General features: G+C 37.0%; 2 protein-coding genes across 2 annotated transcripts in view; both read right to left on the bottom strand.

The window, feature by feature from the left end:
* Positions 1–810: 810 nt before the first annotated feature.
* On the bottom strand, positions 811–2,788 carry LOC107695590 (leucine-rich repeat flightless-interacting protein 2-like). Its single transcript, XM_016495592.1, has 6 exons — positions 2,493–2,788; positions 2,197–2,246; positions 1,992–2,112; positions 1,736–1,815; positions 1,520–1,624; positions 811–1,419 (listed from the first exon to the last, which is right to left on the bottom strand). The coding sequence occupies exons 1-6, from the start codon at positions 2,515–2,517 to the stop codon at positions 1,312–1,314; spliced, it is 489 nt and encodes a 162-aa protein (XP_016351078.1). The 5' UTR covers positions 2,518–2,788; the 3' UTR covers positions 811–1,311.
* A 47-nt stretch (positions 2,789–2,835) lies between these two features.
* LOC107695587 (leucine-rich repeat flightless-interacting protein 1-like) overlaps positions 2,836–13,474 on the bottom strand; it is a 42,125-nt gene continuing 31,486 nt past the window's right edge. Inside the window, 10 exon segments of the mRNA XM_016495590.1 lie at positions 2,836–3,901; positions 3,904–5,994; positions 6,539–6,662; positions 6,963–7,055; positions 8,256–8,348; positions 8,479–8,571; positions 8,862–9,032; positions 9,446–9,517; positions 10,240–10,365; positions 10,475–10,510. Coding sequence (XP_016351076.1) covers positions 3,672–3,901; positions 3,904–5,994; positions 6,539–6,662; positions 6,963–7,055; positions 8,256–8,348; positions 8,479–8,571; positions 8,862–9,032; positions 9,446–9,517; positions 10,240–10,365; positions 10,475–10,510 — 3,129 coding nt within the window. The 3' untranslated portion in view covers positions 2,836–3,671.

The following is a 13,474-nucleotide window of genomic DNA, read 5'->3' as shown; positions in this document are numbered from 1 at the left end:
GATAATTCAGACTTTTTTTTTCTCAGAAATTGACCTTTTTTTTTTTTAATTCCATGGCAGAAATGGTCTTCCATAGGTTATTGCATATTGAAATATAATCAATTTTCAATTTCCTTTAAGAAAATTACATTAAAGAAATGTCAACTGTAAGAACAGTTAAACAGATATTCAAATTTACATTTAATTTTATAAATTTATTTTACATTTAAAAAACATTACTCAAATATTATTAGCCTTATGATATATCTGCACATACAATTAAATTAACTGGTATGTATGAGGGGAAGAGTTGCTGTTATATTTTACCAATGTTATTTGGGTTTAAAGTATATTAAATATCCATTTTCCATATCAACCTGTTTGTCTTGCTGTGTTTATATGTACTTTTTTTTACAATACCAGACACAATACATGACAACATGAGACAAACACATAGAAATGTCTCAAATATATTAAAATAAGTAAACATTAACAAAGAGTGAAAAATTTAAGGGGGTCTGAATACTTTCCGTACCCACTGTATGTTCTAGCTTAATTGCATCTGGCTCAGTTTATACTCAATTTGACTTATATTTTACATTTTAAAAATTACTTTGGACAGGTCAGAAATCCAAGAGGCAAAATTATCTCTAATAATTGACTTGTGATATTCTTTGTCACAAAAATATTTCAAATACATACATAGTATGTAGTTCACAGTACCCTGACTCTCCAGTGTTGGTCTGTTTTGAAGGCATATGTTAAGTGAATTTATATATAGACTACAGACAACTTTTTAAAATTAAAATGGACATTTTATTGCAGATCATAACATAACAGTTGTCTGTCTTGTCTTAGTGAAGCAACGGGTGTCTTTATCTTTAATCAAACAAATGACCACCCAGACATCCTAGATCTGGACAACATGCCCTGATATTCACATTCAGAATTTCAAAGAGTAACTTTTAAGATCCTTCTCCAAATAATCTCGGGCAGCCTTGCACATTACGCTTGAATCAATTCAGTCACAGCAAGATTCAAATGTGACAATTACCATTCTAACTTTTTGAACTACAGTGTTTGTGCATTTGAATGAAGCACACTAAAGAGTCCTCCTGCATCCTTCAGAAAGTCCTGACTGGGTTCTCCAAAGATGAAGAACTCAAGCTAAATGGATAAATAGGAGGAAATGGCACGGTTGCAGAATATAATGTATCACGGTTCTCATGAGCTTGTTTATAGTTTTATTAACTTTGCATAAGGTGCAGAATGATAGGAAATGCCCATTGGGAATGGTGATTTTGGTTAGATTATGGGACAGATCTGAAACCATTAGGGAGTTGTTGCTGTTGCCCGGCCACTCTTCATCTTCTCCAGCCTTTTCGAGAGGTGGCTGTTACTGGACTCCAACTCTTCAATCTTGTCCAGTGCAGAGCGTAACTACCATGAAAAAAAAAAAGTTGCGCAAGCTATTCATTTTATTGTATGTACATATAAGTAGAACTTTTTTTAACGAAAGCAGACTATTTGACTATTGTACCTCACGCTGCAGTTTGCGTTTTTCAGCTTTGAGTTCGTCCTCCACCTTCTCTGCGTTTTCAGATGCGGCTTTGTAACGGGTCACCTGACCCTCGAGCCTTGTGACCTACAACACGAGTTAATTAAAACAACTTCAAATGTTATTTCACTATTTCATATTTTCAAAGGGTAAAATGTGTTACAATTATTAGTAATAAAATATATTAAAGGAACTCACATTCTGTTCATGTGCTGTGACTTCTTGCTCTGATTTGACAAGCTTAAATCTGAGATCATTGATTTGTCTGTTGGCATCCCCTGAAATAAGGAACAATTACACATTTCTCAACATCTCAGACTGAGGGTCTTACTTGCTCTGGCAATAAACCAAACCTGTTAAAAATGATTGCTAACAATGTAGTGAATATTGTGAGCTGTAGAAAAGTTTCTAAAACATTTGCTCTGAAGCTGACTGAGTGCAGGCAGTTTCTTACTCTGTATATCCATGATGTTGGAATCAGTGCCGTTCTCCAGTACATCTCCCTCTGGGCTGGATGCTTCCTCTATACCATTCTTCTGTTTCTTCTGCTCAAGTTGACCTTTCAATCTCTTAACCTGAACAGAATAAAACAGAAAATCTTGCTTGTAATGGCACAAAATGAGGACAAAGTCAATGTAAAGTAACTGCCAGAAACACACCTGCTCTATTAAGTTTTCCCTCTCATCAACCAGTTTTCGCAAGCGAATTTCTGAAAAGCGAGTTCAACAGATAGCCAATTAGACAAAAACCAACATAATTTTTTCTTGCAGGTTTTTTTTTTTTTTTTTGGAAAGACAACTGTATATCCACTTCAATATGATAACCACTTTTGGCTACATTCATACATTTTTAACAACTACAGTTAAACATCTAAAACATGTCTTTTGCAATAATAAAATATTACATTCTCATTTTAAAACAAATTCCAAAGTTAGACAGGAAACATTTCACATACCAGGGGTGGGAGGAGCCAAAGGCATGGAGGGGGAGGAGTCAGGGCATGCAAAAAGTGAGGCTATCCTATGCTGGGATGTGAATGATGAGGATGGACAACATGCAGAAACTTCAGTGACATTAGAGGCTTCAGCCTCACGTAGTCAAATCTCTCAGCGTTCACTCAATCAGTACATCTATTACATGTCAGTGTTTTTCATGATGTGAGCTTACTTGAGGTTATGCGATGAGTGTGCGACGTACTATAATTCATGTCCTAAAAATTAAAACTTTCATGATTAAAAATAAATCAGTATTTTTAAATCATTAAAAATAAGTCATTTTTATCTGAAGCAGTTTAATTAAATTTCCTCTATCATTGTATAATAAAAACTTATCCAGTCAGCTGGAAAATGTAATTATGACAAAATTTCTGCTGTAACACGATCAATAAACAATAGTGTAAAACATATATTTGCTTACGTTTTATTTTAACATAAATGGTTCAGTTAACATACACTAGGTCTCAATGTCCCAACGGTATCTTCACCAAACAGAATAAAATATTTCCATATGATTTCAATCATATCTCCCAACAAATTAATTGTAAAAACAAAATGTAACAACAAAGCTCCAGTCAAAATGTAGAGGAATGTTTAATAGGGGTTGGCACACAATAACATTTTTTATTTACCACAATTTTAAACAACATAACACCCATTTAAACCAAATATATTACGGGTCCTTTGTAACTGAAAAGATTGTAATTAAGAAGCTGCTAAACATGACTGCAGCACAGACAGAAAGTTGGTAATTTCCAAAAGAGAAACACGTATTTCTCATATATTATTATGAGAAACATTTTATTCATGCTCATGTACAATTTCATAATAAATAGGACACTTTATACCCATTACTGCTAGCATTTAATGTGTGATTGGTTTTGGGATTTTAAATACTGTTTGAACTAATTTCCTGTGTTCATTCAGTATTGTTATTCAGGTGTAAAACATTCATGTATAAAATACGTTTGCTGAAACAGCTGCAGTGACTGATAATTGGGCTTGACTGTAAGATCACTTTGGTTTTTTAGGGTTCTCCAAAGTAATGGTCCCAAAATAATTTCATTAGGACCTACATAAGTGCAAATTACTTCTTAAACTGAAGATGCTGAGAAGAAACTCAGCAATGTCCTTGTCTATTAAGACATTTTACAATCTTCTTTCCCCTTGCCCTTCCCTTTCCCACTTTTCTTAGATTCTTTTCTTTCATCTTCCCTGTTGCTTTCTGCGGTTTCCTTCTCAACGTCCTTATCTCCTGAAATATTTGATGCCTTTTTTTCGTGATGAATAGTACTATTGACCTCTTGGCCTACATTTCTTGTCTCCATGTCTGAGATCAGATTAACTCCTTCATTGAGCGTCACATCTTCCGATGCTCCTCAAATGCGTCTTCTTTAATTCCAGTAATATCATGCTGCTGATCATTAGGTCTGACTTCACTGTTGATTTGGCTGTCCTCTGTTAAACATCCTTCTACATCTGTTGTTGTTTGTGGGTTTTCTGTGTCTTGTCCATCATGTTTCTGCTCCTTTGGCTTTGATTCCTGATCTGCAAGTTCTAGATGTTCCTCTTCTTGAGTTTGGTCCTCATCAGTGACATTGCTTTGGTGTTCCTGGCTTGCTTCTTGGACATTTTCTTTTAAAAGAGTAACTTCCTCATTTGGCTGATCTAGAAAGTTTTTTAGAGGGGCATCTGATGATGCTTCAAGATCCATTTCATCAAAATCAAATGATTCTCCGTCATCTTCCTCTTCCTCATCTCCTTCCTTGAGCTCTTGAGCAGCCACATCTGACTTCACCAGAAGGTCTTCTTCATCTTCAGGCAGTTGCACTTCAAGTGTAACTTGATTTTGGATTGATCTTTCCTCCTCATCTTTTTCTACCTTGGGTTTTTGGTCAGAAGCATCTGACTCAACGGTTTCCTGAATTGCTTCATTGGCAGACAGGTGATCCTCATGCACAACCTGAAACTGGGTTTCAATTAAAGGAGTGTTGTCGACATGGCTTCCATCAAACACTATTTCAGTAGGCACTTTAAGATTTTCTTTATCCAGTCCATCTTGTGTCTCAACCTCTTCCTGGTCCAGTTCTGCTCCAATACTGTCTTGAAGTTGGCTTTCCATTGGCTGGTCAACAGGTTGTTCCTGGATTACCCTTTCAGCTTCATTTTCCACCTTCTCCATTACAGGGGAAGTGGGATGAGCAGAGCCATCTTGATCTTCAGGGTTGGTGGTCCCATCTAGATCAACATTCAGGAGCTTTTCCTCCTGTTCTACTTCACAGTTCAGATGACTCTCCGCTTCCTTGATGTCTTCCGATGCAGATTTCAATGATTTCAACTCAATGTTCTCAGAGCTGCTGGTGGACTGAACACCCCCTTCAACAGCATCCATGGACTGAGCAGAAGGTTCATGAGGCAGTGAAGTCTTTGTTTCTGAAGATACAAGCTCGCAGCTAAAGATTACAGCTTCAGAGTCAGGATTTGTTGAATCCTCAGTGTGTTCATCAATTATGTTTGTGGGGTTAGAGATAATATTGTTGGACAGATCATCTGAAATCACGCTATTTCCAGATTCAGGGCAATCAAAATTTGAGATTGTTTTAGAAATTTCTGCTAAATCAGCTTCATCTGTAACTAACATCATTTTATCTTGAGCATCATCAGCATTTATATTTGTGCTTGTTGTTTCGATACCATCCAATTCACTGGTTCTTTTAGCATTATGTGTGACATCTGTATTCATTGTTGTTTCAGATTTATCATTCCCTAAGGGATCCTGATGGTTTCCTTCTAGATCACCCTCCATTTTTTGGTTTGGATTGTCTTCACTACAAACTGTTTCATTCTTGTCATCTATCTTTATGTCACTCTCTTGCTTGTCACTCTGTTTCTGCTTCTGCTTGTTTTTCTTCTTCTTTTTCTTCTTTTTATTTGAAGCACTTACACCTTGGGTTTTAGCAAGCTTCTCTGTCTGAGATGATTCTACAGGTTCCTCTTTGAGTTTATCATCAAGCACAGTCTCACCAGGTTTATCAGTTTCATCATGGACTGAACCAGAGACCGACTCTGAAGGAGTTTCCTCTTTGATGACCTGACTAGGTTTGACGCATTCTCTCTCTTGTTGATCTGTCTCCAAATGTCCATCCTTGTGAACTTTGCACCCTAATTCCACAGTATCATCTCTTGAATCTTCCGGTATATGTGCCTCAGATTTGATCTCCTCCTTGGGTCTTGTTGCAGTGAGTTCATCATCACCAACAGAACTTGGAGGTTCTTCAGGTCTATTCTCAAGCTGCTCTACACCCTGAATCATTTGGTCCCCAAGTTCTCCATTCTCCATACTTGCTACTAAAGGTGTGTTTGAAGAACTGAACTGGGCATGTGAAAACTGCTGATTCCCTGGCACCCCGTCATCCAAATCTTTTTGTTGCTGGTCTTTACACACCTTCAACTGATGAGTGCCTGGGAGATGATTGAGGTGTCAGTAGTTAAAGCCAAAAGAAATATGTCTGTAGAAGCCATTGAATATTTGGCAAATGTTTAGCGTGAGAAGAAAAAGACAGAGGGAAAGGAGTGAAAAAACGAAGACTCCATGGCAAAGCTCTTAAACCCATACAAATCAAATGTGTTGAAGGATGTCCCAAAGAAGAAAACCCCACAGTAACGTCAAGAACTAAACAAACTACTCTGCTCTTGATTTTCATTTGAAATCAAGGATGATGAAATATTTTCAGCAATTTTATAAACACTTGTCCAGCAGAGTATTGGAATAAGGACTCAAGAAAGAGACATGACTCTATAGTGTTAACTTTCATTCTAGCTGTATATGCAAAGCGGTTACAGGGAAGCGGAAATTGTGAGAGATGTTAATGTGAAGGTGCATTTGTACCACGTACACATAAATAGTTTGGTTAGACTTGGCTCAAGCTGTACAAGATGAAAATGCAAAGTGACAAAGATAAAAAATGTTAGCGTGCAATGAATGAAGTTAAGAAAAGCAGCTTACCTAGTACGCTACTCCCCTCTCGGATTTCAGCTGATGCTGTTTGAGAATTCTGATCAGCCTTTCCGACTTCTTCACCTGTTTCTCCATTGGTGGCCAAGTCGGGTCCAAGGACAATGCCATGTTTCTGGACAGGAAAACAATTTAATATTAGTTTACTTAGTATAAAAACAGATCCGTGTTAATTTTAGATGCACAGAGCCTAGAGTTATTATTTTTAAACGTATATATTTGTGGATGCAAAAATATTATGATTACGATTCTGTTTACTCAGTTAGAAGCTGAATGTTAGCTGAATCAGTCTCGATTTATATTATATTCTGGATCTTAACATCTTTAGATTACTAAAAATTATTACAAAGCTGTTCTGTTAGGAAATGTTAATGAGAAAAGAATTAGCCCTAGTTTTCACCACACATATCAATACCTTCAAAATATCTTTGAGCTGAACAACCTCATCTCTAAGCTCATCCCGCTCATTTCGAATGGCATCAGAAAATTCCTTCTGCCTCTCTAATGCCTGAACAGCACCAGAAGTGATTTGGCAAAGATGTAGCAAAGAGGAGAAAAAGAAGGTGAAAGCAATGATAACATCAGTGCTGCAGACAACAAGAACAGTTTGGCAATGACAGACAGATTGTAGCAGGAAACAGATGTAGAATCAAGCTAATCGACAACTATGTTTGAAAGTGAAATTATAATTCTCTTAAAGGGGTCATATGATGCGATTTCAAGTTTAGCCATGTCAGGGAGACGCTGTGTGTTTCTAGGCGAAAGCAAAAGCACTTTATTTGGCCTTCCGAAAGTAGATGCATTTAGGAATCTTTAAGATTACTTACAACAGAACAGCAATGCATTTTATGGACGACCGTTTCGTGAACCTAGGAGAGGAGGTAATTCTGACTTTGCTATGACAATCTGGCGCTTCTGAATCAGCTACTGTTTTGTTATTAGTTTAAGTATTTGCTATTGACTGTTCAAATGCGGAGTTTTGCGCATCGTGTGTGTGTGTGCGCGAGCGAGCGAGCGCGAGAGACAGCGCGCGAAAGAGCGCGAGAGAGCGAGAAAGAGAGAGAGAGAACGCGAGAGAGAGCGAGAGAGCGAGAGAGCGAGAGAGAGAGAGAGAGAGAGAGAGAGAGAGAGAGAGAGAGAGACTTTGACAATCTGGCGCTTCTGAATCAGCGACTGTAAGTATGTTTAAGTATTTGCTATTGACTTGTGTGTGAGAGAGAGAGAGAGACAGGGTCACATCACAGTGGAGTCAGCTGTCTTAACCATGGCTTGTGTACTGCAAACACATACCAGCTTCATCACTGTGTCTGTCACGCGACTCTGTTCCCCTTTCGGGCTCTGTCTTTACATTTATTTTGAAAGATGAAGCTCGCGATTATGGTAAGGGGCGTTACATTTCCGACGAGTGCTTGCGGTGTTCGGCCAATCACAATGCACTGGGTCAGCTGGCCAATCAGAGCAGACTGCGCTTGTCAAAGGAAGGGGCTTTGTTGAAAACGACGTGTTTGAGAGAGGCGGGGCATAGAGGACCTACAATAATGTACAGTATTTGAAAAATAATGTGTTTTTTGAACATTAAATCATGTCAACATATTCTGTTACACCAAATACACAAAATAATGATCTTTAAAAAAGCATCATATGACCCCTTTAAAATGAAGGTAAATGACAAATACAATTTTTACAGGAGGGATCTGAGGAATCATACCCCAATTTTTTTATTCTTCCACTCAATAGTTTCCTGGAGGTCAGAAATCTCCCTAAAATAGCCATCTTGCTTGAGCCGTAATTGACGGATCTCCTACAGAGAGGTATTGTGCATGGAAGAAAAACAAAGATGAAGGAAGGAGAGAAGCTGTTAAAGCAGATGGGCAGATAAGCCAAGCATTTGAATAAGACAAAGGTTTTAGCACAGAGACATAAATACTCACAGTGAGCAGTTCTTCACTCTGTTTCAATGTCTCCTTCAATTCATTGAACTGAAACTGCAGTATACTATGAGCATGCTTCTCTCGTTCAAGGTCCTAAAACATAAAACTAGCTTTAGTTTTTTTATTTACCCTTTAAATTTAATATTTAAGAGTGTCATCACTGAGATTAAAATACAAAAACGCCATTTGTACACCATTCTATTTTAATCATAAAACGAAAAAAAAAAAAAGATTACAAATTATAAAAAATAAAATGTATGAACGAAAATGCCAATTAAAAGCTCTTACTATTGTCTAAACGTAATTTATTATTTGTGATTTGCCAATGTATTACAACAAAGCATTACTGCAACTTCTTATAATGCACACCTGACTGTACAGACCTTACACTTTTCCTCAAGCTCTCGGCGTGTTTCAAAGAGCATCTCCTCCAGTTCCATTAAAGAGTCTTTCAAAGTGTCCACTTCATACATCATATTGGTCTTCTCATTGTCCAGCTGTGCATTGGATACCATGGCCTTACGGTACTTTTCCTCCATTTCCAAAAGGGAATCCTTCAAAAAGTCGGACACCACACTGAAAACCAGCAAACACTCACAAACACATCTGAACATGCATTACAATACCTCAACCTCTACATCAGTCTTGAACACAATTTTAAACTAAATTTCTCATTAAAATTAAAATCAAATCAAATTAATTAATGGAAAGGGATGTGTATGATATGCTTTGGAGAATAAGATAGTCAAAGATGGAAGCAAGGCAGAGAAAATGAGGCTATAGACTTCAGTGGCATAGATGTATAAACATGCAAGATGAGAGACAGATAAGAACCAGAGACTAATATCATATAATCTCATCTGGTTAAAAAGCACAAAATATGTTGTGCCAGCACTGTCATATATAACTCAAACACAGCAGGTTCTCGCTGGGCTTTTGACTGGCACTGCCTTTACCAGCCATGTACCTTGAGCTCTTTGAGGTTCTGCATGTGCTTCGCCTCCACATCTTGAATCTGATCCTTAAGCTCGTGGATCTCCTGAATGAAAAGTGAGGATGAGGAGGAAGGATAAAGGATGCAGTGGAGGAAGAGCAATGAAAGGGTAAAGAACGCCAGACTGATTTTCGGATTAATTACTGTGCAAGAAACAAGTACAAAGCTGTAGAAAATAACAGTGAAGCAGATCATAGAAGGTGGTCAGTCCTGCTCCTGAAGAGTTTAACACACAAACATCTTAAGTTATCTTGTTCAGGATTGTTTGATTGAAGCTGAGACTTAAAGGGTTAGTTCACCCAAAAATGAAAATTAGGCCAAAATTAGGCACCCTCAAGTCATCCTAGGTGTATATGACTTTTTTCTTATATACACCTAGGGTGACTTGAGGGTGAGTAATTTATGGGCTAATTTTCATTTTTGGGTGAACTAACCCTTTAACTCTGTTGGAAGGCAGATCACTAGGAACAGGACTGAGCAACATAGACAAAGAAAATGATAGTGTGCTGAGCTGCTGTCTGTGAAAATTGTTTCTGTGAGCAAGATGAGTGATTAAAATGAGCAATGCATTTTTATCAGACTAATTTATATTATAAATAAATATATTTATTAAAACATGCTATGTTACAGTGCCATTAACTTGGATTCAAGATAATAGCACTGTAAACAGCAAAAGCATACCATGAAATCATGGGATGATCATGTGGTTACATAAAACTGCTGCTTAAATTTAAACTGGCAGTATACAAATAGATCAGGACACACACCTTGATTTCCCTTATGGATGCTTCTGTGTCAGCAGAGATGGATGTATCTCCGCTTCCTCTCCGTGAGGATGTCCCACCCAGAGAGGTAAGAGTGGCTCCAGAAATAGTCGATGCTAGTGAAGAACCCTAAAAATACAGCAAGTCATAGGTTATATCGCTCATTTATACAGTTTATTGTGAGAAAAGGTTTAAATGGTTAAAAAGCTACAGAAAAAATGGGGGGGGGATTGCAAACCTTTTCCAAGTAGTCTCGCTCTAACCTGTCATCAACCTGTAAATAAACAAGATGATACACAGTCAATAGATTTTGTAGTCTTGCAAAAATCATGTCAAGCCATCAAGTCTCTTATTCATTCATTCGGATTCATGCTGTCCACACACAAAGAAGTTAGTAAAAATATATTTTTCCATTAGAGGAAGAAAATCTGTCAAGTTGCAAAGATTCAAAACACCATGATTGCATTTGATCAATAACATTGATAAATCAAAATGCAAGCAGCAAACAAGTCTGTAATAATTCTCAAGGTGTTTGCGAATACGTCTTTTACAATGAACCTGAATTATTGGACATTTCTATCAAACATCATGACAAGCATCAGACTTCTGTGTTTTTCTGCACATAAAATCAGTTCACTGAATCAGTTGACCACTGTCCATCTCACATGCAGACTATCACCTCAATTCAACATGCCAACACACACACACACACACACACACACACACACACACACACAATTTAAACCAGGGCATCAGCCACCACAAATCACATGAACCCGAAGATTTCACTCTCGTACCATAGAAAGCCTCCCATTAACATTTGGCAGGTCAGGGATAACCACACGGTCAAGGTCTCTAGAGAGGCCACTGATACTAGCTGTGCTGCGCATGAAACTAGCCACTGAGCTGCTGCAGTCCTCCTGGAAACCACCAGATAGCAGCAATTGACATCAATGCGAGAGGTATTTCAGCTATTTGTGAAGTCTCAACTGTCCAAATTTAACAGTTGGCTTTTTGCATGCACCCAAAGAAAGAATGCACACAAACACACATCACTTCAGATGTCGCTTTTTACACTGTTAAAGTAATTAAATCCTACTTAATAGGAAAACATCAAGTATTTAAACAATTTAACAGACTAAAAATTTATTCATCCACTGACTCAGCTAGAAACATTAACAATCAATGACACACAGTCATTAAAAGAAAAAGCCCCAATGAACTGGATGCATGTAGCTGTAACTGAATCCGTCACTGAGAAAGCAAATTATGAAATATAATTGTGATGGTCCATGATCATCTTGGGCATCAGTGACAGTGAAGTTGCTCACCACCGGACTGCCACACACAGAATTTGCTCTGGACGAAGTCCAGAGAGAGTAAGAGATACAATGCACATGTATATACACAAAATGGATTGAAGATTGTCAGACATTTCAGGCCTGATACAGTCACCACACATCTACAAGATTTTCAAAGAAAAAACAAAACAAGGAAGAAAAGTACAAATCTACGTGCAGTACAAATTCACAAGCAGAGAAAAACAAGCTGGTAGAAAACTCACCACTGTGACAACATACAGGTGCATCTCAATAAATTAGAATGCCATAAACTCATTAGTCAGATAGAAAAATAAACTGTAGAGAGGAGCATTTTGCTCAATATATGCACCATATAATATATTCATTATAACTTTTACTGTTCTTCAGTGTTTAATTTATATTTATTTATGACAGCCACCATTTAAATGTTAATATTAAAAAAAAAAAAAAAATTGAAGTAGAAATATTATTATGTAATTGTAACTTTTATTATAAAAACGTCATTAAGTCTAATTTAAGCAGTTGTATAGCCTAAAAAATCAGTCAGTTTTAACCTTCAATATTATAGTAATGTAGTACCAGCTGACTCTAATGTATATTTTACAGCTTTAGTTATGAGATTTTTTTCTCTTGAAAATTTTGCATGTGTACCAGATATATATCCAAAATAATCAATATGGAATAGAATAGAATAGAATCGAATTGTGAATCGAATCGTGAAATGTTTGTCAAAACCCAGTCCTACTCTTTTGTAATGGGTTTTATTGTTTTTGTCTCGTCGCGCTGGGACACGGCATCACAATATGGTAAGGGGCGTAACATTTCCGTCACACGCTTGAGGTATTCGGCCAATCACAACGCACTGGATAGCTGGCCAATCAGAGCACACCTTGCTTTTCAGAATGGTGAGCTTTGTAAAAATCGACGCGTTTCAGAAAGGCGGGGCATAGAGGAGAAACAATAATGTACAGTATGTGGAAAATAATGTGTTTTTTTAACCTTAAACCGCATAAACACATTGTATTACACCAAACACACAAAATAATGTTCTTTTGAGCAACGTCATATGACCCCTTTAATGAGAAAAACTAAATTAAATTAAAATAGAAAAACACCTACAGTCACGTTTAGCTTTATGTCATTCACAAAACCCATTTCAAGTCTTTAAAAAAAGCATTTATTTGACCTGCATAAGCAACCTTTTTTAGCCTCTAAATCACACACAACAACCCCACTATGTACAAAAACATATACAAGTGATATTTTGAGAATTATCTGAGAGACATAACATTATAAGGGTATACAGGAACCCTGAATTTAATCATGAGTCAACATTACAAATTATGTTTAAACAAATAAAAACATGCTAATGGTTAGAGAACTGAATCCACAGGTTAACAGGGTGTACATTGTAATTTTCATGCACAGTTTAGCTCTATCGTTCTTACAGCACGAGCACTGGAGCGTCGAGAGCCACTGTAGAGACTGTCCTCATATACAGAGCCCTGATGATGGATAGATATAAACACACAGAAGAGAAACAACTTTTATATCACCTTCTCACGCCTCGAGGTCTTACCCATAACCACTCTGGGCAAGTGAGCACGCAAACTCTCTCAACAGTCTCAGTTCTCCTTTTGTGCAGAGTGCATCAATACAGCTGTCTTTCATCACATTCAGATTCCATGTCATCTGCTTTCTGTCAGGTTAGTAAGGAAAAGGTCTATAACTAGTATGAATACACACTATAACTAGTGTGTATTTTTTCAATATTTTAATTATCCAAATTTAATATGCTGATATTATTATTCATTAGATAAATCACCTTTTAAAATGTCAACTGACTCAGAATAATGTAAAAGTTAGAGCAAGATCACAAAATATTGGTGAAAACAGTAAATAAGTATATATATATA

The sequence above is a fragment of the Sinocyclocheilus anshuiensis genome, unplaced genomic scaffold, assembly GCF_001515605.1.
Source record: "Sinocyclocheilus anshuiensis isolate Anshui unplaced genomic scaffold, SAMN03320099.WGS_v1.1 scaffold730, whole genome shotgun sequence".
Lineage (NCBI taxonomy): Eukaryota > Metazoa > Chordata > Actinopteri > Cypriniformes > Cyprinidae > Sinocyclocheilus > Sinocyclocheilus anshuiensis.
Note: the sequence above shows the minus strand (reverse complement) of the source record. Positions and strands in the feature narration are given on the sequence as shown.

Coding starts and splice junctions, on each gene's coding strand:
- LOC107695590 (XM_016495592.1), bottom strand. CDS start 2,517: ATGCCTTTGGCTCCTCCCACCCCTG. Junction 2,113..2,196: donor GGGAAAACTTAATAGAGCAG/GTGTGTTTCTGG, acceptor TATTCTGTTCAG/GTTAAGAGATTGAAAGGTCA. Junction 1,816..1,991: donor CAACATCATGGATATACAGA/GTAAGAAACTGC, acceptor TCCTTATTTCAG/GGGATGCCAACAGACAAATC.